This window comes from Periplaneta americana, chromosome 16, assembly GCF_040183065.1.
Source record: "Periplaneta americana isolate PAMFEO1 chromosome 16, P.americana_PAMFEO1_priV1, whole genome shotgun sequence".
NCBI lineage: Eukaryota > Metazoa > Arthropoda > Insecta > Blattodea > Blattidae > Periplaneta > Periplaneta americana.
In genome coordinates, this window is record NC_091132.1 from 8,528,354 (window position 1) to 8,552,692 (window position 24,339).

General features: G+C 36.0%; 1 protein-coding gene across 2 annotated transcripts in view; it reads right to left on the reverse strand.

Annotated features, from left to right (window-relative positions):
• Positions 1-2,493: 2,493 nt before the first annotated feature.
• Positions 2,494-24,339, reverse strand: part of LOC138691001 (pre-mRNA-splicing factor CWC22 homolog) — a 33,924-nt gene continuing 12,078 nt past the window's right edge. The window contains exons 6-10 of one of the 2 annotated variants that reach the window (XM_069812632.1): positions 23,363-23,589; positions 21,068-21,348; positions 18,591-18,692; positions 17,554-17,687; positions 2,494-2,778 (exon numbers count right to left, since the gene is read on the reverse strand). In XM_069812632.1, the coding sequence (XP_069668733.1) occupies positions 2,636-2,778; positions 17,554-17,687; positions 18,591-18,692; positions 21,068-21,348; positions 23,363-23,589 (887 nt within the window). In that variant the 3' untranslated portion in view covers positions 2,494-2,635. Of the gene's footprint in view, positions 2,779-13,541; positions 15,264-17,553; positions 17,688-18,590; positions 18,693-21,067; positions 21,349-23,362; positions 23,590-24,339 lie in introns of those variants that run through there. The other variant, XM_069812633.1, reaches the window with a different exon arrangement.

Here is a 24,339-nt window from a genome sequence, read left to right on the forward strand (position 1 = left end):
CCATGTTGCAGTCCCACGGTGGGCAGCATCCGACACATTTCTCGCACAAAGTGACTGCGATATTTAAAACAGTGTCCCATGTCGGGTGACATCCACCACTGCAATATCTGCGTTGCAGTCCCATGGTGGGCAGCATCCGACACATTTCTCGCGCAGACTGACTGCGGTATTTAAATCCAACCGCAAAGGGTTAAAATAAATAAAAAACCGATTACGCGTTTTGTAATTAAGTACATGATTAATTAGAAAATTAGACTGAAAGTGTGCATAATTTGGCAAAAGTGCATCGTCTGCTCACGTACCTGCTCTGAACAGAAGAGTTCCATCCCTTAGTCACTCCAGTAGAATTGCCAGCCTTTCTAATGGCAAGAAATAACAGTAGGCCTACATGTTAATCTTTTTATTTAATTTGTAAGAAAACCGTTCATTCTATTTAGAAACTGCAAAGAGATAAATCATTCATCAGTTTCTCTGAGGAGTGAAAATCAAAATCATACAGATAGTACTTATTGAGTAAAACAGTGGTAGCAGTTAGGAGAACATTATTTTTTTCTGAGAAAAGTATTCATTTGGAACTAACATCCTATTAGAATTTTAAGCTGTTAAAATAGCACAGTTATATTAATTCCACCCTGTATTTATATATTTCTTCATACACTTTATTTTACTTATTTTTTCCTCCCTCTGCACATACTTATTCATTTTATATTTCACACTAGCAGTGAAGAACCTCGGATCTTAAATATTCCGAGAATGAGTTATCAGCCAGTTTTCTTCAAATTTTTTCCCCTGAAAACTGTACAAGCTCACCCATCCACATATTTTGTGTTACAACTACATAACATATTCAACTTAAGTGATCTCTTTTAATGAAGAAAACATCGATGGAACTTTAAGACTTTTCCCCTCATATAAAAACGCTCTGAAGTTTGTTAATCATGATTTCTATAAATACTTTATTTATTTTTTTTTTGTCCAATGGCAGGGCCCTTAACTTGTCATTATTTGCCTCAACTCTATGAGCGGCTCATAGGTGTAGATAATAAAATATTACAAGAAATTGTCTTCAATTATAAGTTGCCAGTTAGATTATGAAGATGAAAAATATTTTTGGACCAGGCTAATAAAATTTCAATAAATAACTTGTCGAAATTAAATCTGGCACAGACGACTTCTCAAAATAAGTTGAAATAAATTACAAAATTCTACAGGAAACAGAAAACACACACATTCTTAACAAAATTAATACAAGTAAAATAAGATACAGAATGTTACATGGAATGAATAATAAATGAATAAAAATTATTTCTGCAAATTCTAGAATACCAGAGGGAGGGAGGGGACTACAAAAGCCTCTGACATGTTTAACCCACAATATTAATTACTTAATTGAAATGAATCACAAATTTTAATATACGCAAAGAATTTCATGATGATAATGATCATGAAGAACTTGTTAATCCTTTACTTGGCTCACAACTGAAAGTGCAGTTTTACTTACAGACTTTTTGGGTCTCAAGAACTTTCAATGCCATTTTGTCATAGTGAATTAAAGATAGTACCACTAGCGAGTATTGTTTAACTGTATGCTGGGCTAAGGCTCTCTCATATTTCTTTACCATAAACATTGAAACAATAAGTTGATATACTGTACTCAGGTAGAATATACTTACTTATGACTTTTAAGAAACCCAGAGGTTCATTGCCGCCCTCACATAAGCCCTCCATCGGTCTCTATCCTGAGCAAGATTAATCCAGTCTCTACCATCATATCCCATCTCCCTCAAATCCATTTTAATATTATCCTCCTATCTATGTCTCGGCCTTCCCAAAGATCTTTTTCCTTCTAACACTCAGATATTATATAACATAGAAAAATAAGCATACAAACACTTCTTAAAGTAATAAGATAAAGAAGTACTATTGGATACATAAGAATAAATAAGCAAAAATCCATGCAGTATTTTTTAATCCAATGATTTTACACCATAATATAGCTAACCACGATAATGAAAAGGTGTATTTTTGTTATAGAAAAGTGAGAATTGCCTATAATTTTTGCTGATTATTTATTGCTAAATATCAGCAGAAAATATTTCAAGGCAAGACAAATTTAATGGTAATTAAAAATTTGTACTTAAGTGTGTTTTATTGAATTTTGTAATAGTATCGTGATACATTACTTTGTATTTCATTTGGATACAAGAAAGTACACTTTCTTTCATACAGTTCCGCAAGAAAAAAAAAGCCATTGACTGCACAGTGTTATTACACATACTATTAATAAATGTTTAATAATCGATATCTTCTGACAGTTCATTCTTTTTCATAATCACTAATAAACTATACAAAACCCACAAACTGTAAGTTATAAAAAATATTTATGAAAAAGGTAAAATCCATTTGTATATTTCATTTATTACTGCACACATCGTAGAGTGGTTAGTGCACTAAACACTTTATACACACTGGATTAAAAATTCATGTACCTGATTATCTGTATTTTTTCTTTTTTTTTTTCACTGCATGAAGTCAACAGACACACACATCAAAATCATAAAGCAATAATATATTACATAAAAAAAATACAAGATTTTTAATTTCATATATCTGTAGAGTTTTTATTTTATTTTCATCACCTATTTTTTCTTTTCCTGCTTTCTTTTTGTCTACTTTTCTTCTTACTTTTTGAGCGACTGCTTTTTCTTTTACTTCCTTTCTTTGAAGACCTTGATTTTTCTCTAATGTCCACACTATCATCAGAATCTGAACTGGAATCTGTAGAGAGAAAGAAAAAAATAACTGAAGTAGTTCATGATCCTTAAATTAAATGCATTTTTCCCGTCAAAGTTATTTTAATTCTTCATGGAAACTGTAACAAGCATAATACCTAATACTAGAAAAGCAACAGTAGCAGCAGAAGAAGTAGTAGAAGAAGAAGAAGAAGAAGAAGAAGAAAACAAACAGAGATTCAAATTTTGGAACCAAATATTTCTGTATCAGGAACAATTTTAATAAAGCTCGCTTGTACAACAAATAAATATACTGTTTTACTGAACTTATATAGTAAGTACTGTCATTATTTGATGATATAGAAACAGAGCTTTTAGGCCAGGTGCACACAGAATCAGACGCGGCACGGCGCGACGCGACATTTTGTCTCCTGGTACTTGTCTCCCATTGATTTCTTATGATGTGGTGCACACATAATCAGACGCGGCGCGATGGTCGCGAGGAGACACGAAGAGACAACATCGAATGACTGCTAGAAATTCGTCGCGAGGAGACTGTCTGATAGCTGCAGTGTACTGCGCATGCGTTAGTAGTGGCTATGATTGCACGCTTTCATTATCTACAAAAAATACTATTGTTGTGTACTGCACATTATTCATAATGGAGCTCGATGCGGATAAATTAGTTGATTCAGTACAAGAAAGTTACATTCTGTACAATCTTTGAAACAATATCACGAGAATAATGTGGTTTCTAAAAATATGTGAAAAATTGCAAATGAGATGAAAGCACCAGGTGAATAATAACAACGCTGCGTAACAAATGTTAACATTTTTTTTGCGCTAGGCATGTGCTATATGTTTTCTATATAATTTGAGCCTCCTGAATACGAATATGACAATAAAAACAGATGTTGGTTACGGTTTTTGAGAAATTTTGGAATTTATATCTATTCAAAATATTGTTTTATATAAAGACAATAAGGCTAAATATTCACTGTTCAGAAGATTACAGCTTTCTTTTTCTGCATTTTCTTTTACACTGGGCATCAGGTACATCACGAGCTAAAGTCCAACAATAGTCTGCTAGCATATTGGTACTCCATTGTCCTTGGTATCTTTTTTCCATAGTTGAAATTTCTTGATGGAAGCGCTCATCATGCTCATCACTGAAATCGCACAATTCTCGGGAAAAAAAGTCAAGATGTGGGTGAAGGAAGTGAATTTTCAGAGAAATTTTACAACCCCTAGTTTAATACGCCAACAGTAAATTTTTCACTAGTTCTTCATAGTTCTCACTTCTACAGTTATCCAGAAAATTAATTCAACCTCCTTGAATGCAATCTAGACGGCTGTCTCTTTTCCTTCCAGCAAAGATTCGAAGTGATTGTCCATTATTTCTCTAATTTGTGGTCCATTGAAAACTCCCTCTTTTATTTTTGAATCACTAATAGCAGGAAATGTTAAGGAATGCGCACTGGTCCGAGTCCTCATGGGGGAAGAAATTTTCTCGTGAAATTTCGGCCAGTGTATGGGACTGGTGCCCACCTAGCATTGTGATGCACTTGGGGAGCTACGATAAGTAGCGAAAGCCGGTTGCGAAAGTCAGATATAACGACTGAGGGGATCATCGTGGTAACCAAACAATACCTCCATTCTAGTTGGATGATCGTCCACCTCTCTTTTGGCATGTGGACCAGCAGCCGGCTGGTCGGTCTGGGCTCTTCACGGGGTGTAGCGCCACGAATTATTAATAGCAGGAAATTTTTCCTGGATATTTTTAAATGCTTCAGTTTTATAATTTATCCCTTTAACAAAATTCTTCATTAACCCTAACTTATTGTGCAAAAGGGGTAAAATTACTTTGCTTTGAGGTACAAGGGGTTGATGTATAATATTTTTCTTCCTTGGCTCTAATGATTGTCGTTTTATTTTATAATGCTTATCTCGAGCGCAAGTCCACACCTGTGGAGTAACGGTCAGCACGTCTGGCCGCGAAACCAGGTGGCCCGGGTTCGAATCCCGGTCGGGGCAAGTTACCTGGTTGAAGTTTTTCCGGGGTTTTCCCTCAACCCAATACGAGCAAATGCTGGGTAACGTTCGGTGCTGGACCGCGGACTCATTTCACTGGCATTATCACCTTCATTTCATTCAGACGCTAAATAACCTAGATGTTGATACAGCGTCGTAAAATAACCCAATAAAATAAAATAAAAATAAAATATCTCGAGCGCAACTGTCCAATTCGTACAGAAAGCAGCAAAATTTTGTGTAGCCTAATTGCATTCCATAAAGCAATGCTACAACCTTCAAATCCGCACATATAAACCATTCGTACTTTGAATATTATCATTAAAGCACACTTTAAAGAAATACACGTCTTACACAGAATACTAACACCACAGAAATATCCTGGTAAACTGAAGTGTTTTCATACAGCGAACCTGTTTCTTCCCCTCCAAATGGAACCGAAAAGGGCAATAAAACAATTTCCGCTTCTAGAAGTGGTTTTGACATGGTGATATATTGCAAAATATAAACTACAGTAATGTAATTAAAGCTCACCGTGAAAGAAATGCACATCTCAAGTAAAATCAGGTAAACTCAAGTGAATTTATACCGCGAACCTGTTTCACTTCCTCGAAATAGACTCGTAGAAGGGCAATAAAATAATTTCCCTTTCTACAAGTGCTTCTAACATGGTGCCCTACTTATACTAATATTGTTTTCACATAATGGGTCTTCACATTTGTAAAACAAAATAGTTACACACGAAATACGGTGATTTTTTAAATAAAATGCATAGAAAATTAATTATATTGTGCATCTCGAAAACCCGAAGTGATGGAACATTTTGCTTCTTATTTTTTAATTCAGGAGGTCGAAATTAGTAAGAATTTGTTAGTTTTATGTCTGGCACAAAATGACTGTTGACCAGTGTAATTTGTAGTAAGCCTAATTCTCTGCTCTATACTTTTTTTTATTATTTATTTATTTAAATTTAAATATACAGAATAAAGAATATAATTACAAAACAAACAAGAGAAATAGAAATAAAATAATACAAGCAATATAAAAAGAAGATACAGTAGTATTAACAAAATTTGAGACCGAATGAGCAGCGCTCGTGCTCGGTCGCAGTTCAGATATAATATTAAAATAAAAAATAATAATAATAATAATAAATAAGTAAAATAAAATAGGAACTAAAATATAATTACAGTGGCAATGGAATTATATAATATAATATTAACACTAGAGAAGAATAATATCGCACGTGAAAAGTAGGACTAATATATATTTCAAAATTATAGAATACAAATATAATATAGGTTGATTAATTCATACACATAAGCTATAAATTTATTTAATCAAATTGAAGATATTAACACGTTTCTAATTTTCTTGTTATATGTTAGTGGGTTACATGTTAGAAGTTCTGGGTGTAATTTAGTTAAAGCATTGTACAACCGAGGGCCAAAATTAATGCTATGCTTTAGACCAGCAGATGTGAGACATTTAGGTTCTACTAATGTTGAATTAATATTTCGTCTTGTGTCATAATTGTGTGTCTGTAATACAAACTTATTACGATTTTTATGATAAAATTTTAACAGTGTATACTTATAAATTTGTTCAATATTAAATACATTAAATTCAGAATAAATTAATTTAGTTGGATAATCGAAATGTTTCTTCAAACAAATTTTAATCATTCGTTTTTGTAGTAAATTTAACGGACTAAGATTAATTTTTGTACTTCCACCCCAAACAATTATACCATATTGAATGATAGACTGAATAATGGCCAAATAAACATTTCGTAGAACTCTAATGGGTAAGTAGCATCGAAGATTAACGAATTTATAAATTGTTTTACGAAGCCTCTTACAAAGATAAGTAATGTGATGAGGCCATTTTAAATTCTGATCAATAATGATACCTAGATATTTGACATACGTGGCTTCTTTCAATGGTGGACATTTACAACTTTTGGGATCTAAACAATTTTCACTGTGTATTATTAGCCTATATTCATCGCTAAATTTTAAATTTTGAACACTGGCAGCTGTTAACGAAAAAGGAACTAAAGTTGATTTAGATATATTTAAAGAAAGGAAGTTGGAATTAAGCCATTTTTTAACAATGTTAGCACCTATATTAGCATTTCTATATGCTTCCTGCCAAGAAAAACCACTGAAAATAACTACTGTATCATCCGCATATGAATATATAGATCCATTAAATTTTTCTAAATTTATATTTAGCAGATCATTAACATATATTAGAAATAAAATAGGTCCCAAAATTGTTCCTTGTGGTACACCTATAACAATATATTTGTATTCACTAAATTGATCTTCAATTTTGGTCATTTGCCTTCTGTTACTAAAATATGATTGGAATAATTTTAAAACTATACCTCTAACTCCAATAGTATGTAGTTTGTCCAAAAGTAAATTATGATTGATAGTGTCAAAAGCTTTCCGTAGATCCAAGAAAATACCCAAACATTTGTTTCCGATATCTAGTTCATTGATAATTTTTCCAGTAACATTAATAAGAGCATCATCAGTAGAAATATTATTGCGGAAACCAAACTGATTTTTTGAGAGGATTTTATGTTTTTCTAAATAATTTATTACTATCACTCATTATTGATTTAATATATTATTTTTCTTTATTGTGAGTCGTGAAGTAGTCATAAACATACAAAATGACGTTTGTGCAGTACATTTTAATTTTAAGACTCTTTCAATCATATAGATTTTTAGGAGCTTGCGTCCTTAGGAAATTATAAGCAAATACAATAGAATTTTTCATATAGACAGTCCTCTATTATTGAAGCCATTTTCTGGCCTAGGCCAGTTTTCCAATCCCACAGCCAGCAAATCAGTTGTCGCGAGCAGACAGTTTTAAGCTGTCGCGAGGCGTTGTAAAGCAAAACGTAGCGTCGCACCGCACAGTGTCGCGTCGCGTCTGATTCTGTGTGCACCCGGCCTTAATAGCATATATTGTATGAGGTGAAGGTGATAGTGCCAGTGAAATGAGTCTGGGGTCCAACACCGAAAGTTACCCAGCATTTGCTCATATTGGGTTGAGGGAAAACCCCAGAAAAAATCTCAACCAGGTAACTTGCCCCTACCAGGAATCGAACCCGGGCCACCTGGTTTCGCGGCCAGATGCGCTAACCGTTACTCCACAGGTGTGGACAAACTAACCCCAGCAGCTGAAGCTAACATCTTTTTACAATTGCCACATTAAGTTTGCATTTAGATCGCAAAACGCATGTGCCCCAACAATATATAAAAATAAATATTTTATCTTAATCAAAAATTAATTATAAAAACAAATCTGTATGAGCTAACAGCTATAAACAGCCTGTAAAAAAAGAATTATCTGATGAGGATTCACTAATATTGTAACTGTCTATGGCAGGTTCTATTTTAAAATTGACGGTTTGTACTTTCAGTTACTTGCCATTTTGAGAAGTACATCACTGTGAACCAAGCTTCTTTATGTCGATCAAATCTGGTCGTTAAAAGTAATATGAATATCTGTTAATCATACTTTCATGTAGTACATGCAATATCAACTGCCCCTTTACTGCACTGAATCCTACAAGCAACTGTCATTGTACCATCATTTCAATCCATAATGTGAAATCGCACCTACTCAGTCTTATCAGGAGCAATCTGACCAAAGATGGATTTGCTCTACTATCAAATACATTTCACACATATGAATATGCAAGTACTGAAGTGGAAAGTTATTTTTTAAATCACCTGTAAACATCAATTTGTCTCGAAAACAAACATCGTATCATTCATACATCACTTCAAGCATTCTTTTGTTCTGTTTTTAAAAATAGAATGCACAATGATGTGCAACATCGAGAAAAAATCAGTAACATTATGTGTTATAGGTAAGAATTTACTGTGGGGAGCTCACAGCCCTGGTAGGAATGTTGTTGTTTTCTAATGCCAGGCGTTTGACAATAAAGTCATTTGACCTCTTGCACTCCAATATTGTTCAAAGATATTGTAAATTTTATTTAGTAACAACAATGTAATTTATTCGTCACAACAATAATTGCTTTCTACAATTCACCTTAAACGCTCTCGTCAACAATTGGATCTTCACTCACACAGTATTCGTTATAGCACTCCACCGACGACAATGACAATTGACTTGGACTATTACGCACAACAATGAACTGTTAATCTTAACTAATATTTACAAAGCACTATTTACAAATCAGAACTACCAGTTCTCAGTTCACAGTTCTTCTATCTCAGTCACTCGAGTTCACAGTATCTCGAACCACAGACCTTCAGAGACAGTTCACTGTACTCGAACTCGGGTCCCTTCAACTGCGGTCCACTGCACTCGAACTCAGGTCCCTCCAACTGCGGTCCACTGCACTCGAACTCAGGCCTTCGGATGCTGACGCAGATGCGGACGCACACTCCAGTCGAACTCCGGTACACAAGACTGGCTTCCTTGCTCTGGCTTTCTCACTGACTGAATAACTGAAAACTCAGAAAACTGCCGTCGTTCCTTCGCGACCGTAATTTATAACCATAGCGACGTAACCTCGAAGTTTCCACCCGTCTCTAGAGATGGCATTCCAGAGAAATCCAGGGCCCTCTCCTCTCTACCAGCACCAGATGCGCGCGCAAACTCGTCGCGTGACGTAATACACCCTCTCTCTTCTCTCCACCGCGCGACGTCACTCAATGTTCCGTGGAGACTGTGCGATCTGCTTTCATGCGGGACGCTGGTCGTGAGTTCGATTCTCACGTCGCTGTCACAATATTATCATGGCCAGCCACTGAAGCACAGATTTTGAGGTGTTCCGAATCCATTTCTTGGTTTGAGTTGCACAATGGGCAGTTGGGGGACTGATATATTCCAATTCTATGCAGGTGTTTGGCCAAACAATCATGGCCTGTTGCCAATCTAAATGCAGCTACAGACGATTTTCGTGGTAAATCGAGAATTAAGTGTGGATTATAATGCAGAGAGTTCCATTTTTTCCCTTGAGATTGTGTTATCAAATTTTGTTTGTTGTAGTCTAAGTATGTAGATTTAATAAATCTTTTCACAGAGTAATACGTAGATTTAGTAACAGGTCTGTAAGTAGCAGTGCTGCCCTTCTTTGCTAAAGCATCCGCATTCTCGTTTCCCAGGATTCCACAGTGGGATGGTATCCATTGGAATACAATTCTTTTATTGAGTGATATTAATTGAGAGAGCATTTTAGTTATTTCTGCTGTTTGAGATGAAGGTGTGTGTTTAGAGACTATTGATAGAATAGCTGCTTTGGAGTCTGACAATATAACTGCATTCCTAAATTTATTGATGTGGCATAGAAGATTCCTGAGACATTCACTTATTGCAATGATTTCTCCATCAAAACTTGTTGTTCTATACCCAAGAGATCTATAAAGTGAGAAGAGACAGCACGTAACACCTGCACCTTGTTCTCTGGAGATCAAGGATCCGTCGGTGTATAGATGAAGCCAGTTTTGTGGAGGGCACCTAATATTAATTGTCTCTAAAGACAATTGTTTTAGTATTTCAGTGTTTACTTCTGATTTCAGTATTTGTTCTGTTAAATTTAGATTATATTCTATATTTAAAAGAGTTAAAGGGTTAAATGTAGGAATGTGGGGTAACGTCAATCCTACACACAGGCAACAGGCAATGTAACACTATTCTTGCTCGCAGAAAACGACATAATGACACACTACTAACTAGATTACAGTAACTAACCAATGTGAAAACATTCGATCAATTTTTAAAATACAAACTAACAGTTTCAACTTATACAACACACCCACACTGAGCTAGTCTCAAACTATCTGATATTTTCAGCCACAGCATAATTAAACATCATGTGCTGACAGTGATGTCATCTGTTTAGTGTCATAAGGGTCAGACTTATAACAACTTATCTACGGTCAGTTCTAGGCAGAGCAGTGCTCCTCCATTCATCAATACCTCCCCTGCACCGGGCCTAATTAAAATACACCTTGCAGAAACTTTCTCGTAAGCTCCCCACAGTAGGTTTTTAAACAAAGTGTTTTTGCAGTTTCTATTTTGATAATTTGAATTCTATCATTTCTTAATTAACAATATAATATTACTTCTCTTTTTAAAATTTCTACAGTAAGGTATCATAAGAATTGACAAACTTTCACCACTGTGCAGTAATGGTTAGCATGTCTGACCGTGCAATGAGCAGTTTGGGTTTAAGTCCTGGTTGGGTTTTTTCCCCAAGGTTTCCCTCAACCATTTGAAGTAGAATTGCTGGGTAACTTTCAGCATTGGACTTCAGACTCATTTTGCCTTCATCAATTTTAACTTACTAGTCGACGATGCATGCAATGGAGGGAGAAAGGAACTGGCCACTCTACCCCATTATCTCCTGGCCACAGTATAAGAAGAATCAGGAAGGACAACTCTTGTCGGCACCTTTGATGTTGTTGGTACTAAATTCAAGCTCAGTAAGGTCTAGTTCTCAATGAATCCAACTATGTCGCTGGTATCAAACCACTATCAAAATATTAGTAAAATATTTATTTATTTTTTTGGTCAGTAATACGAATAATCTTGTATGTATATTATCTATCATTAGTATTATGTCGCTAGGAAGTCAAAATACTTATATCCATTGTTGACGTTCATGTTCGCACTTCACCGCAACGGACGCCATGATGTATTATGTTGTACTTGGATCAATTTTACCAACATAAGCCTCAAACAGTGACTTGAATGTTAGCGCCAATTAGTGAATATTTTCATGATGATTGCATACGGAAGTAATTATTATTATGGTTATATTGCCATTCCTTTGCCTCATGTCTTTAAAATTGTTAAAAGATGAGTAGGCCTAATGAATGTTTTCAGTTAATATTAAATTATGCCGGCCTGTCGTAGATGGAGATCCATCTGGTGGAGATTCCAGATAATACACCCGGTTTCGTGACATGCACAATCAGAATTTGTTCCCATGAAATGGCTTAGGTGTCTTTACTGTATGTTCTCTATACTGTGTTCTGGCCTGGTTGCGTCATAAGTGGTGCCTTCTTGGTATCACTTGTGAAGTTCAGACCTATCCTTGGACAGCTGACTAAACAACAACCATCTTCAATAGTTTCAGGTTGACCAGGAGATCCAGTAGACCTAGTGTCATGATTCACCTACAGGTGTCCTCTGTCTGGGGGAGCTGCATAGATCCCAGGGAGATAGGGGGGCTTTTACAGCATACTATGGCAGACCAAGGAGCTACCAGAACTGTGTAGCTACCTCAGATAGATGGTACCATGGTGAATAACGGTATCTACAGTGCTGATTTATAGGATGCAACAGGACGTAGTACAATTGCAAACAGATGCCACTGATCTGAGGAGGCTGCAGAATATCGAGAGGAAGACAGAGGAGCATTCCTGTTCATGTGGACACCTCCAGACTTGGATGCCATAACACAATCAGTAACACGGTAGCAGGCATTGAATCACATACTCACAGGAATGTGGTGCTAAGGACTTCAACAATCATCCCATAATAAGGAGGTCGGCACAATAAGCCTCACACTGTGTTGCAAGCCTTGAGGTCTTCACGATTTCAGGAGGAAACTTCAAAAGATCCAGTATAACTTCATGAATCACTCTGTATAATTGATCAAACCCATATTTCAGAGCTTTTCATGCAGTTTATACTATATTACTTACAAATGGCTTTTAAGGAACCCGAAGGTTCATTGCCGCCCTCACACAAGCCCGCCATCGGACCCTATCCTGTGCAAGATTAATCCAGTCTCTATCATCATATCCCACCTCCCTCAAATCCATTTTAATATTATCCTCCCATCTACGTCTCGGCCTCCCTAAAGGTCTTTTTCCCTCCGGTCTCCCAACTAACACTCTATATGCATTTCTGGATTCGCCCATACGTGCTACATGCCCTGCCCATCTCAAACGTCTGGATTTAATGTTCCTAATTATGTCAGGTGAAGAATACAATGCGTGCAGTTCTGCGTTGTGTAACTTTCTCCATTCTCCTGTAACTTCATCCCACTTAGCCCCAAATATTTTCCTAAGCACCTTATTCTCAAATACCCTTAACCTATGTTCCTCTCTCAGAGTGAGAGTCCAAGTTTCACAACCATACAGAACAACTGGTAATATAACTATTTTATAAATTCTAACTTTCAGATTTTTTGACAGCAGACTAGATGATAAAAGCTTCTCAACCGAATAATAACACGCATTTCCCATATTTATTCTGCGTTTAATTTCCTCCCGAGTGTCATTTATATTTGTTACTGTTGCTCCAAGATATTTGAATTTTTCCACCCCTTCGAAGAATAAATCTCCAAGTTTTATATTTCCATTTCGTACAATATTCTGGTCACGAGACATAATCATATACTTTGTCTTTTCGGGATTTACTTCCAAACCGATTGCTTTACTTGCTTCCAGTAAAATTCCCGTATTTTCCCTAATTGTTTGTGGATTTTCTCCTAACATATTCACGTCATCCGCATAGACAAGAAGCTGATGTAACCCGTTCAATTCCAAACCCTGCCTGTTATCCTGAACTTTCCTAATGGCATATTCTAAAGCGAAGTTAAAAAGTAAAGGTGATAGTGCATCTCCCTGCTTTAGCCCGCAGTGAATTGGAAAAGCATCAGATAGAAACTGACCTATACGGACTCTGCTATATGTTTCACTGAGACAAGTTTATACTATATAATAATAATAATAATAATAATAATAATAATAATAATAATAATAATGTGCTGCTGTATAATTGAATTGCATTTATGGGAGGGGGGCACTATGGCTCAGCACTGCTACCTGTTAAGGTCTATTGCGCTAACCCTCAAGCTAGGCCAAACCCACACCAGCTGACTACACTAAGGTTCACTGCGTACCCAGGTGTTGAGCAAGCAACCCCCTCTTGTCCCTAGGCAGGCCCTTTCCGTGTGTCACCAGCCGGCGATCAGGCAATGCTATGGAATGATAACGAAATGGTGATGGAATGATGTAAATGCCTAATATGGGGAAAAACGAGAGAACCCCGAGAAAAACCCCAACTGCGACCTTGTCCGCCACAAGTGTCACTATGGATTTTTCAAAAGAAAAATCCCAGACCAGACCGAGACTCGAACCCGGGCCGCCTGTGTGACAAGTCAGAGGTCTGACCACTCAATCACTGCAGAGGTTGCTGTATAACTGAGATTGTTTATTAAATTGGTACCACTGTTCCCCATTCTCTTTGACTGCATGTATATTCTTTGCAAATAGCAACAACTTATATACAAAAAATCACAGTAAAATGAATTATCAGGACACAGATATGAAATTACCCAGGTGTATTTTCTGAAATGTGTTTTTATTACTTTTCAAGTACTCCATGTTTATAATGACATCGTCCTTAGCAACCATGCTTGTGCCTGAACCAAAGTACCATACATTTGAATCGACTTCAAGGCAATTTTTAATATTTTAAACTTATTAATTTATTGTAGCTATTTAGGAGTTTTTTAAATACCACAAGCTCAGTATGAAATGGGACCCAAACTGCCCTTCAGAATTTCTCGTTAAAAATCCATCACTCTTGGTTAGGATTGAAACAGCGGCCAGACAAAGCACAGTAACACTGAACACAGAACTAGTTTTGTATACAATTAACACTCTTCAATATTTTGTTTTCGAAAGTGATGCCGTCTGCTGCTAATATGAATACAACAGAATCAGAATTACTCTTTTATTTGTTGTCTTTCAAAATAATGACTATGTTTATTACTATTTAAACAAATTCTTTCTGATAGATTCGTTATAAGAAGCAGTTCATTGCTACACACTTCCCTTATTAAAGTGTTGCCCCAAGCACAAAATATTATAAACAATTAAATGTAGAGAATATAAAATGTTTTGTTTACATAGGTTTACAATCTTTTTTTAAATTATACATATTATAATCTTGAATCAATCCTTAAATAAAACACTAAAATGAAGTACTGTATTAGCCTGAATTTAATGCCTTTTCTTTTGCAAAAAAAAAAAAAAAAAAGGTGTGTGAAAAGGTACTCGTGTTATAATTACCCTATCCCTCTTCAGTTATAAAATAAGACTACTTTATAGTATGCATGGACTGTACAAGCTGATATTACAGTAGTCTCTATCCAGATTAAATTATACTTAACAACAACTTTAAGCCAGTCAGCCATCAATTCTTCGGTCATGCAGCCCTCCTCCTGTGCTCGAAATATAACACAAGGGGGTAACTGCTCTTGAGGAAGACGTAACACAGAGTATAACGACTGATGTTGGTCTGAAAGGAACCATGCTCTGTGCAGTTGCTGGCCCAGCATGCAATAGGATTATCATTAAGTCGACTGTGAAGGGTCTCAAAAGTGCTGTGTTCCTAATAACATGGATGACAGTGAGGATGGAGGGAGGGTTAGCAGTCTGAACAATAATCCAGTTCCAGTTCAGGAGGTGAAGTTTTTTCATTCTGTAACATTTTCAAAGTGTAGGTCGTATTATATTCACAGCAATACCCAAAATCCAAGGAGATATACCAACCCAGCTAACGAAGTACTTTTGAGATGATAGATGGAAAATGGAACAAATCCAAAATTCAGACCGTTAGCAAACAACACACTGACATATAGTATTTTTATTTTTACACACATAACATATCCCTGGAAAAAGTGCAAAACCTCGTAAGTCCTGAGAACCAAAAGTTTTGGGAATACAATAAAACTGTTCTGCATTAAATTTGCTTAACATCATGCCAGTCAAATTTAACATCGACGAGTTCTGCTGCTTTCCTAAAAACTTTGGTTCTCAGACAAGACCGTTTTTGACATTTTCCCACACATAGGCAATTGCTTATCTACCACCCCTCCAAAATATACAATAACATTAACTTATATGATACGTGGATGTGGACTCATTTCCATTGGTTTTGACAGCTTAAACTTTAACATTTCTTGGACTCTGAGTTGCGAGGTCGTTATGTCTTCAAATGAAATGCTGCTTCGGAGCAGTAATCAGTGTGTCTGACTGCGAAACTAATGGGCCCAAGATTGAATCCTGGTTGGGACAAGTTGCCTGGGATCTATTTCACATTGCAGTGTGCACTTTTCATGGCAATTCTGTTCCACTATTACTTTTCAAATATATCATTACTTTCTTCCACCATTACAAAGCCATATGCTGACAAGTGAATGCAATTTTTGCAAAGAACAAAGTCTCTTTAGGATTAAATTCATTATATTCAGCATATTTTTTCTTTGAATTCAGAATAATTTAAAGAAGAAATATGATAAGATGAGTAAATTTATTATTAAATAATTCAAGTGATGAAGGAAACCCTCGCAAAAAAAAAAGTGTATAAAAACAGGATAAATTTCCATAAACTGTGAATGTTTTCGAATTATATTCTTGGAACAATTAGGCCTATTCTAGATAGAGCCAAGAACAAGAAGTTCATTTCATCTAAAGAACAATAAATTTTTCATACGTCTTCATTGGCAAGGATATGGAGCTCAATAATATGGAATTGCAATGGCTACTGATATGCAAAGACTTTGCAGAATGAAATGAAAGGTGCAAAGCGGTCTCTAATTTATGGATGAGCAGGAAGACTTTTCACTTTTCAAAAGTTGAAAAGTGAAATGTTGCAAAGTCTAATGGTGGAATAGGTCCTTGGTTGAACTTTCCCCAGGGTTTTCTCTCAACACATTAAGAGCAAATACTAGGTAACTTATGGATCCAACCCTAAGTTCATTTTACGGTCACTATCACCTTCATATTCATGTCATCTTGCCATACGGAGCTGACAGAATGGGTGCCCCAACCTCATCATCATAATCCAGAGGCGCAAATGGCAAATGACTTCATGGCAGGGTATCCTCACGTTTCAATGTTGTCTCCTGAGACTTTACTTACAGCCATACATAGAAACATGTGCAGAGCAACATCCACATTGGGATATACAGTACAATTTGGAGCTCTTTCTACCTAATAAAATGACCAAGTTCCAGTAATGTGCTTATTTTATCAATGAAAGAAAATGAACTTGTAAGTAAAGGCATTCATCGAAGAAAGGCATCTTATCACTTGAGTAAAAATTCGATACAACTTGTGAACAATCCTGAACCTCTGAAATGTCTGCCTCTGATATTTTTTTAAAATGGAAGTGTAAAACTGCTGCCCTTAAAAATCTGCAACTCTAGGCCATGACCTACTGTTCTCAAAACATAATTGAGGTTTCACACTTTTGCCAGTGATATTCTGAAGACTCAGATCATATTATACTATGTATCCAGGGTCATACGAGATTCGGACCAATATACATACACAGCAGGTTATGACGATATTATGCTATGGGTTAGGGGTGGAGGATTGGACAAAACCACTCGTTTATTATCTCCAAATTTTGACGAGGGAAAGATGACCTGAAATTTTTTTCTAAAATCAAATCCTCTATCAGAGATGGGGTTTTTTTTTACTTACTGTAAATCTATGACATAGGACTCACAGCTTAACTTTCCTTCCAAAGAAAGCCATGCTAAGGATTTTATTGTCCTTAAAATTCCACAGTCCTTAGTTGGGTTTGAACTTACGAACCTCAGGTGTAATAACAAGTATGGTGAACATTACACCACTGAGGATGATACTGAGAAAAAATTTTAATGCTTAATACGACTTAAATCTAGAAACTTTTGCTGTCTGTGCCAATCTTAGTTATGCAAAGTGAAAATTTTAAAACAAAAGGGAAGGAAAGAAACACAAACCTGAACTGGTGCTAGATGAGTCAGAAGAATCAGTGTCACTGCTGGAATCACTCGAGTCACTGTCCAGATTTGCAAGCAACTTTGGTACCACTGGAGTTTTTGGTTGCGTCTTCAGATGTTCCCGTAATTCATCACTAAAAAAAAAAAAATCATTACTATTCAGAATCAAATTAAGTAGTTCAGGCACTGTTGCACTCACCCATTTATTTATTCAATGCACCTTCCATTTACAACAGTCATTCAATAATAGTAAGGCAAATATAGTTGCTGTCTTCATTTATTATACAGTCACCATCAAAGTGATTTCTGTGTTAGGTAATACTGCACTGTCTATCTTTTTCAGACTCCAGAACAGAAATCCAGACAATAGTATCAACAAATCACCCAAAAATGGAAAAAATTAAACAAATACATTCTATGATTAAACAAATTCAAAATATAAATATAATTCTTCAGTGGATACCTGCATGTTGCGCCATAAATGGGAGTGAGAATTGCTGACTCCATTTCAGTAAAATTTTAGTCATTCTTACAACTGTTTGTACTATATGAAGCTCAGTATCACAGATGGAACCAGTATATTCCTGATGCTGGTATCAGACAAGCATAAGATTTAAGTTATGAAGTCCTGGTATATTTTGTATAATTTTTTTTTCTTTCTAGTAAAACATGTTTACGACTTTCCACTATATTATTTAAAGCACATTATGAACACTACTTTAAAGTAAAAGTAGAATACAGTGAAAAGCAATGCATAACAGACTCATATCACAACACAAGCAGCTAATGTCTGCTGGCTAAGACAATGTATGTCACTTTCCAATGACAGTGCATTCAGATCTGCTCACACAGATATAGTATCTGTAGTATAATTAAAAGAAAAAAAAAGTTATTGTATGAGAGGTTGATAAAATTTTTCACGAATGGAATTAAAATACCATGTCATATTCAAAGAAAAAAAATCATTAAAATTTTAATGAAATGTTACAGGCTGTACAGAACAAGAAGATAACAGAACTGTGTTAATATCAACTTACGTCAAGCCTCCCAAGCCTATAGATGTGAAGAAGTTTATAGCAAATCGTGTATTCTTGGGATCATCACGTGGAAACAGGCCATCAAATGCAGTTTGTAACGTGCTGAAATATATCAAGATGCTAATTAATAATTACAGTAAAATTAAATAAATGAAAGATATTACTTAATTACTTAAGCAACTTGACGTGTCCTTCATGGTGTACAACACCTACATATAATTATTACAAAGAAAGAAACACATACTGTATAATAGAAAATGCGTCCTTCTGTTATACAGCAAACTAAACCCATGTAACACAGCAACTGGAAATCTCAACAGCTGGCACAGGTGGCAACTGTGAAGCTGAAGATTGTATTGTATCTAAGTGAACCCATGTAGTATGTCTACTCTTACTCCCCCCCCCGAGTATTCTTGAGATTCTTTGATGGCTCAGAATTTTGTTTTGACAAAGTTTGGTTCCCTTTACTGCTTAAGCACCTGTGGTGTTATTTCATAGCAGACCACCATGCAGGGGTATTTAGTGAAAGTGTATTTTCTTTTGTTGGTTTTGATTTTATTATCTTCTCATTTGAGTTACTGTTTTATGTGTTTTTGCTATTGTTTGGTCTGAATAAAAGTTGATCCAGAGCAAAAAGTAGGTTTTTGTTTGTGCATCGGTCCTGGCTTTGTTGTATCCTACTAACATGTAATGTGAGGAGGAGAGTGCTTTATCTCATCTGTATATTAGGGGATTTTCACTTTACTCTGCAGTAGCGTGTATTTTTGCCAGTTATTTCGAGTTATTATTTGATGTTGTAGCATGCAGGTTACAATTGCCTATCATGATAAATATGTAGGCTGCTACAAGGACATTCTAACAGTTCCTGTGGTGGTGGAAAAAGAAATGTTTCAGAACATTACAGGATTTTTACATTACCATGGCAACCCTCCAGTTCCATTACACTTCTATGAAACAGAAGATTTCTACAAAATAAAAGTAACATGATTAAGACTTCTTACTGAGAGTACGAAAAACAGACCAGTTATATATTGTTTGTTGCCTTAGACTCTTAAAATTGAAATTTTTTATAGCTAATTTTAGGCAAAACATTTACTTGTAACAGAATTCCACAATAATTAGAATTTAATTTACATTCATTACAGTCTGGGTTCTATTATTTACATTACAAGCACACTCAATACTGATTATACAAGAACTGCTCATAAATTATAAATGAATAATACAAAGGGTTTTCTTAAAAGTGAGATATGACTTTAATTGCTCATGTTTTCCACACAATCTTAAAACTGGCATATTACACAAAAAATGAGTTTTTTCTATCACCATCCATTGCCATTACTTCATCGTAGGTGCCCAACATTTTGTTCTTGTACAAGTAATGGCCAACAGACGTTAAGGGTGTTCGAGAATAAGGTGTTTATGAAAATATTTGGGATTATGAGAGATGAAATTACAGGAGAATGGAGAAAGTTACACAATGCAGAACTGCACACCTTGCATTCTTCACATGACATAATTAGGAACATAAAATCCAGATGTTTGAGATGAGCAGGGCATGCAGCACATATGGGTGAATCCAGAAATGCATATAGAGCGTTAGCTGGAAGATCTGAGGGGAAAAGATCTATGGGGAGACTGAGACATAGACGGAAGGATAATATTAAATTGGATTCGAGAGAGGTAGGAGATGACACTAGAGAATGGATTAATCTTGCTCAGGATAGAGTAAGACAGAATTTTAGTTTTGATTCGAACAAATGTAACTTTGAAAAATTCTTTGCAGAATGAAAAGTTACATTTGTATGGATCAAATTTCAGCACATTTAAAGGACAAAACTAAAATTCTTTCAATTGTTTCTTATCATAATATGCTGTTTTCTTAAAATGATTGAGCATATGAGGAATCCAATCAATGGCTTTCCCAAAACAAGCTATGAGAGGTTTCATATAAAACAATTTTTATTTCGAAAAGGAAGCAAGAACGAGCAAAATTGTATGGAATTTTTTTGTTTGAAATATCTCAAAGAATAACCTTCTGAAATTAATGACATTACTTACGGTTCACCCTATATGGTGAGGCAGCAATGAATCTCCAGGTTCTTTACAAGTCATTTGTCAATAAGTAAGCACAAGTAACACCGCTCTTCAATGCTGTATACAGCAGCTCTGAATTCGTGTTGTGGAAGATCTGCCACAGTGTGTGCGAGGAACTCCAACTCATCATTACTGGCATAGGGCGATGCAAAAATCCCATTTATTTTGTAATTAGCCAGTGCCAAAATTCTTAAGACTGTCTAGAAAATACGATTATAGTTACCTCTTACTTTTGAAAAAAGAAAATTATAAAAGAAACCATTACAAAGCTTTAACCAACCAAGGAAAGAAGCTACAAAGTAGCCACCGAAATCCTGCCCAGCTAGGGCGGGGGGCACACACACACACAAAAAATTTTGTAATTAAAAATATTTACTTACGGATCCTTGACTCTCTCATTCAGCTTGGTGAGTCCCATGTATTCTGAAAGCTCCTGGAACAGGATCTTGATGAAGATTCGACTTGAACTTGTAGTTTCTTCCTCATTCAGATGAATGAAAGATAACACTTCCCATGAAATAGCATCCGTGAATAAAAGATGTGCAAAGAATTTTGCAACATTTCGCAGTTTGTTTGTATCCAAGCGATGAATTGTATCATAAGTATCTTTAAATATCTGTTGAAAGGGTGGGATGAAAATCTTATTGATCTGGCAGAACCTCTGTAACAAACACAAATAGCACATGCTTTAGACGACTTCAATTGTAGATGCGACACAAACCTTGCCAAGTCTGAGGTTAAACCTGAGATATTTGCTGTCTTTTATATATACAGTAATTCGTATAGTAATGAAAAAAGTAAAAGGTGATATGATTTAAAGAAGACTTCACAGATTAAAGCATGACCACTGTCGGTTTATGCAATGTCAAGTAATTCCCAAGGGAAAGTTGCGAACTGAACGTAAGAATAATAAAAGTAACACGTGACTCGGGCTGAAAGTGTTCTGAAACAAGTTCTAGCTATGCTGTAGAACCTCTATTATCCTTTGTAATGAAGGGGGTGGACTGAATGGTTTATCGAAAATATCGGATAATCCGTACCATAGAAGATTTTCATAAGTTAGGTGCATAGGCACTTACAACTTCGTAATTTTAAGCTCGTCTTACTGCAATCACAGACATCTTCATACTACTACACACTGTACTGTACAGTATTATGCTGGTTACAACTAATAAACACAATAAAGTACAGTAATATGTATAACTTTAACCTCGTATCTTATTAAATTGCGTACAGTTGTAATACCAATCTCTTACTCTGATGCGAGATGAGACTCAGTTTATCCTTTCCTAAGCTGCTAAATTAATTGCACTTTTTTTCGATACAACACATTTCCTTCTGAAACCCGTGGAAGACATTTTGCTTAGAAGTTATACAGTACAGCCACTCGAGGAGTAGGAGAAGGATGAATGGTACACATGTTTGCATTTTGTGTGGAGATTCTTGGAGTTATTTCTTTGAAGGCAAATAGAGACCATTTTACAAGATGGAAAAAAAAAACCCTCCCATAAGTAACTGTTTCTGTTGCTGGCAACAATAGCATTCCTACTACTGACCTAACGGTAAAGGCTTGTAATAACCTTCTACAAAAATAATGTACTAAAGTAATGTACAACACTTCATATTGTGACAGCCACGTGAGATTCGATCTCACGACCGGCAGAAGAAGGACAAGATCGGCCGTGGTTTGGCGCGGAAGTTGCACGCGCATCTGTTTCCTGGGGCATGTGCTGTGGCGTAGAGAGGAGAGGGGAGGGGAGAGAGGGGAGGGGAGGGGAGAGATAGCGACCGCGGCAGTGAGGGGAGAAATCCAGAGAATTCGAGGGGTGCCATCTTCTGGACATCCGTAGAAATTTCCAGTATCGTACTCTCTGGAAACTATGGTTTGGTTATAAAAGAAGAGAGGCAAGTGAACGAGTAGCAGTTGTTGTTGTAATCGTTGGACAGCAAGCCAGCCAGTCTTGTGTAGCAGTGAAGTCAGCTTCGAGACCAGAGTTCCACTGGAGTGTGTCCGCAGCTGTGTGAGCGTCCGAAGTCCTGAGTTCGAGTGCAGTGGACCGCAGTTGGGGGACCTGAGTTCGAAGTTCAGTGGACTGTCTCTGAAGGTCTGGGGTTCGAGATACTGTGAACTCGAGTGACTGAGCTAGAAGAATTAACCAAGGCAAACGAACTGTGAACTGAGAACTGACAGTTCTGATTTGTAAATAGTGCTCTGTGAATATTAGTTAAGATTAACAGTTCATTGTTGTTCTCAATAATCCAAGTAAATTGTCATTGTCGTCTGTGGAGTGCAATAACGAATACTGTGTTACTGTGTGGAGTGGAAATCCCATTGTTGACGGGAGTAGAATTAAATTGTAGAAAGTGACTATTATTGGTGTGACAATAAAATTACATTATTGTTTTGTAATAAAAGTTATAATATACTTTTCTGCAGAAGAAAAAAAAGCGAGAGAAAGGTAGCAGATAATCCACCAATCGTTTAAAAGGGTGACGGATAATCAGGGTTCTATTGTACTTTCATTATTACTGTGGAGTGGGCAAGAGCAAGTGTGTAGGCACAGATCAAATAGGATGGGTACTAGTTCACTAAGTTCCACTGCTGGTGCCACTCCATCAAATACGAGCTTTCAGTCATAGTTCCTGATTTCAATGTGTATGTTATGTATACTTACTTGAGCCAAGAGCCCAAAAAATTTTTCGTATGTCCTCTGTTCTGCACAACAGTCTAGAAACATATGGCAGAGCTCAATTTCTTGCCCAGGCTTCAGTTCCATCCGCATTAACTTATGGGCACATTCTTCAAAGTCTAAACTAGAATGAATTGTCAGGTAGATGGTCCTCCTCAAAGCCACAAGATTTGTTTCTGTGTTGTCAATGATGGTACTGTCTTTGTTTTCCTCTGGAACAAATCAGTGAAACATGTTGATCCATATTAGTATTTCACGCGGAATACATTTTTAATACATACACGACATATTACAACATTTATATCCTGAAACTTTCAAGCAGTTTTTTTTGTCCTATTATCTACCAACAGCCACAAACTCACAGCACTTAGCTGGATTAAAACTATATGTTCTGTTATATTAATAAATTTAATCTCAGCAAATTTTCAAATTGAATGTCCTTGTTTTATGACTATTAAATGTATTACTAGCAAACAAACATTAACAGTAACTGTTTGCAAAGACAATATATTTTCACAAAACCACAACATATTTTTAATTACTGCAATTGCATGTAAAATGCTCATATGCAAACACACACTAAAATCTCTACCAGCTTACTTTCAGCCGAAATATCAATGCATACTAATGAATGTAATCTACTACTGGTGTCACTGTATTGTCAAAAGAAATTACTGACTGCCATATGCTAAATCCCATTCAGAAGACTATGGCTGATTTTGTAAGAGCTTAGGTCTACACATGAACTAATTTCTTATGCAAGACTCTTGCTCTGTTTTTCTTTTGTTTTGTTTGTCTGTTGCTTTTTCTGTCTGTTTACAGATCAAGTGTTGTAACTAATCTAGAATAAAGATAAATTCAAGGGGTGAATTAGATCCAAAATAAAGATCCTTTCCCTAGTCACGTGAACTAGGCACTGCCTGAAGTGGCCTTAGACAAATTCACGCTGCAGGAGGTCGGTC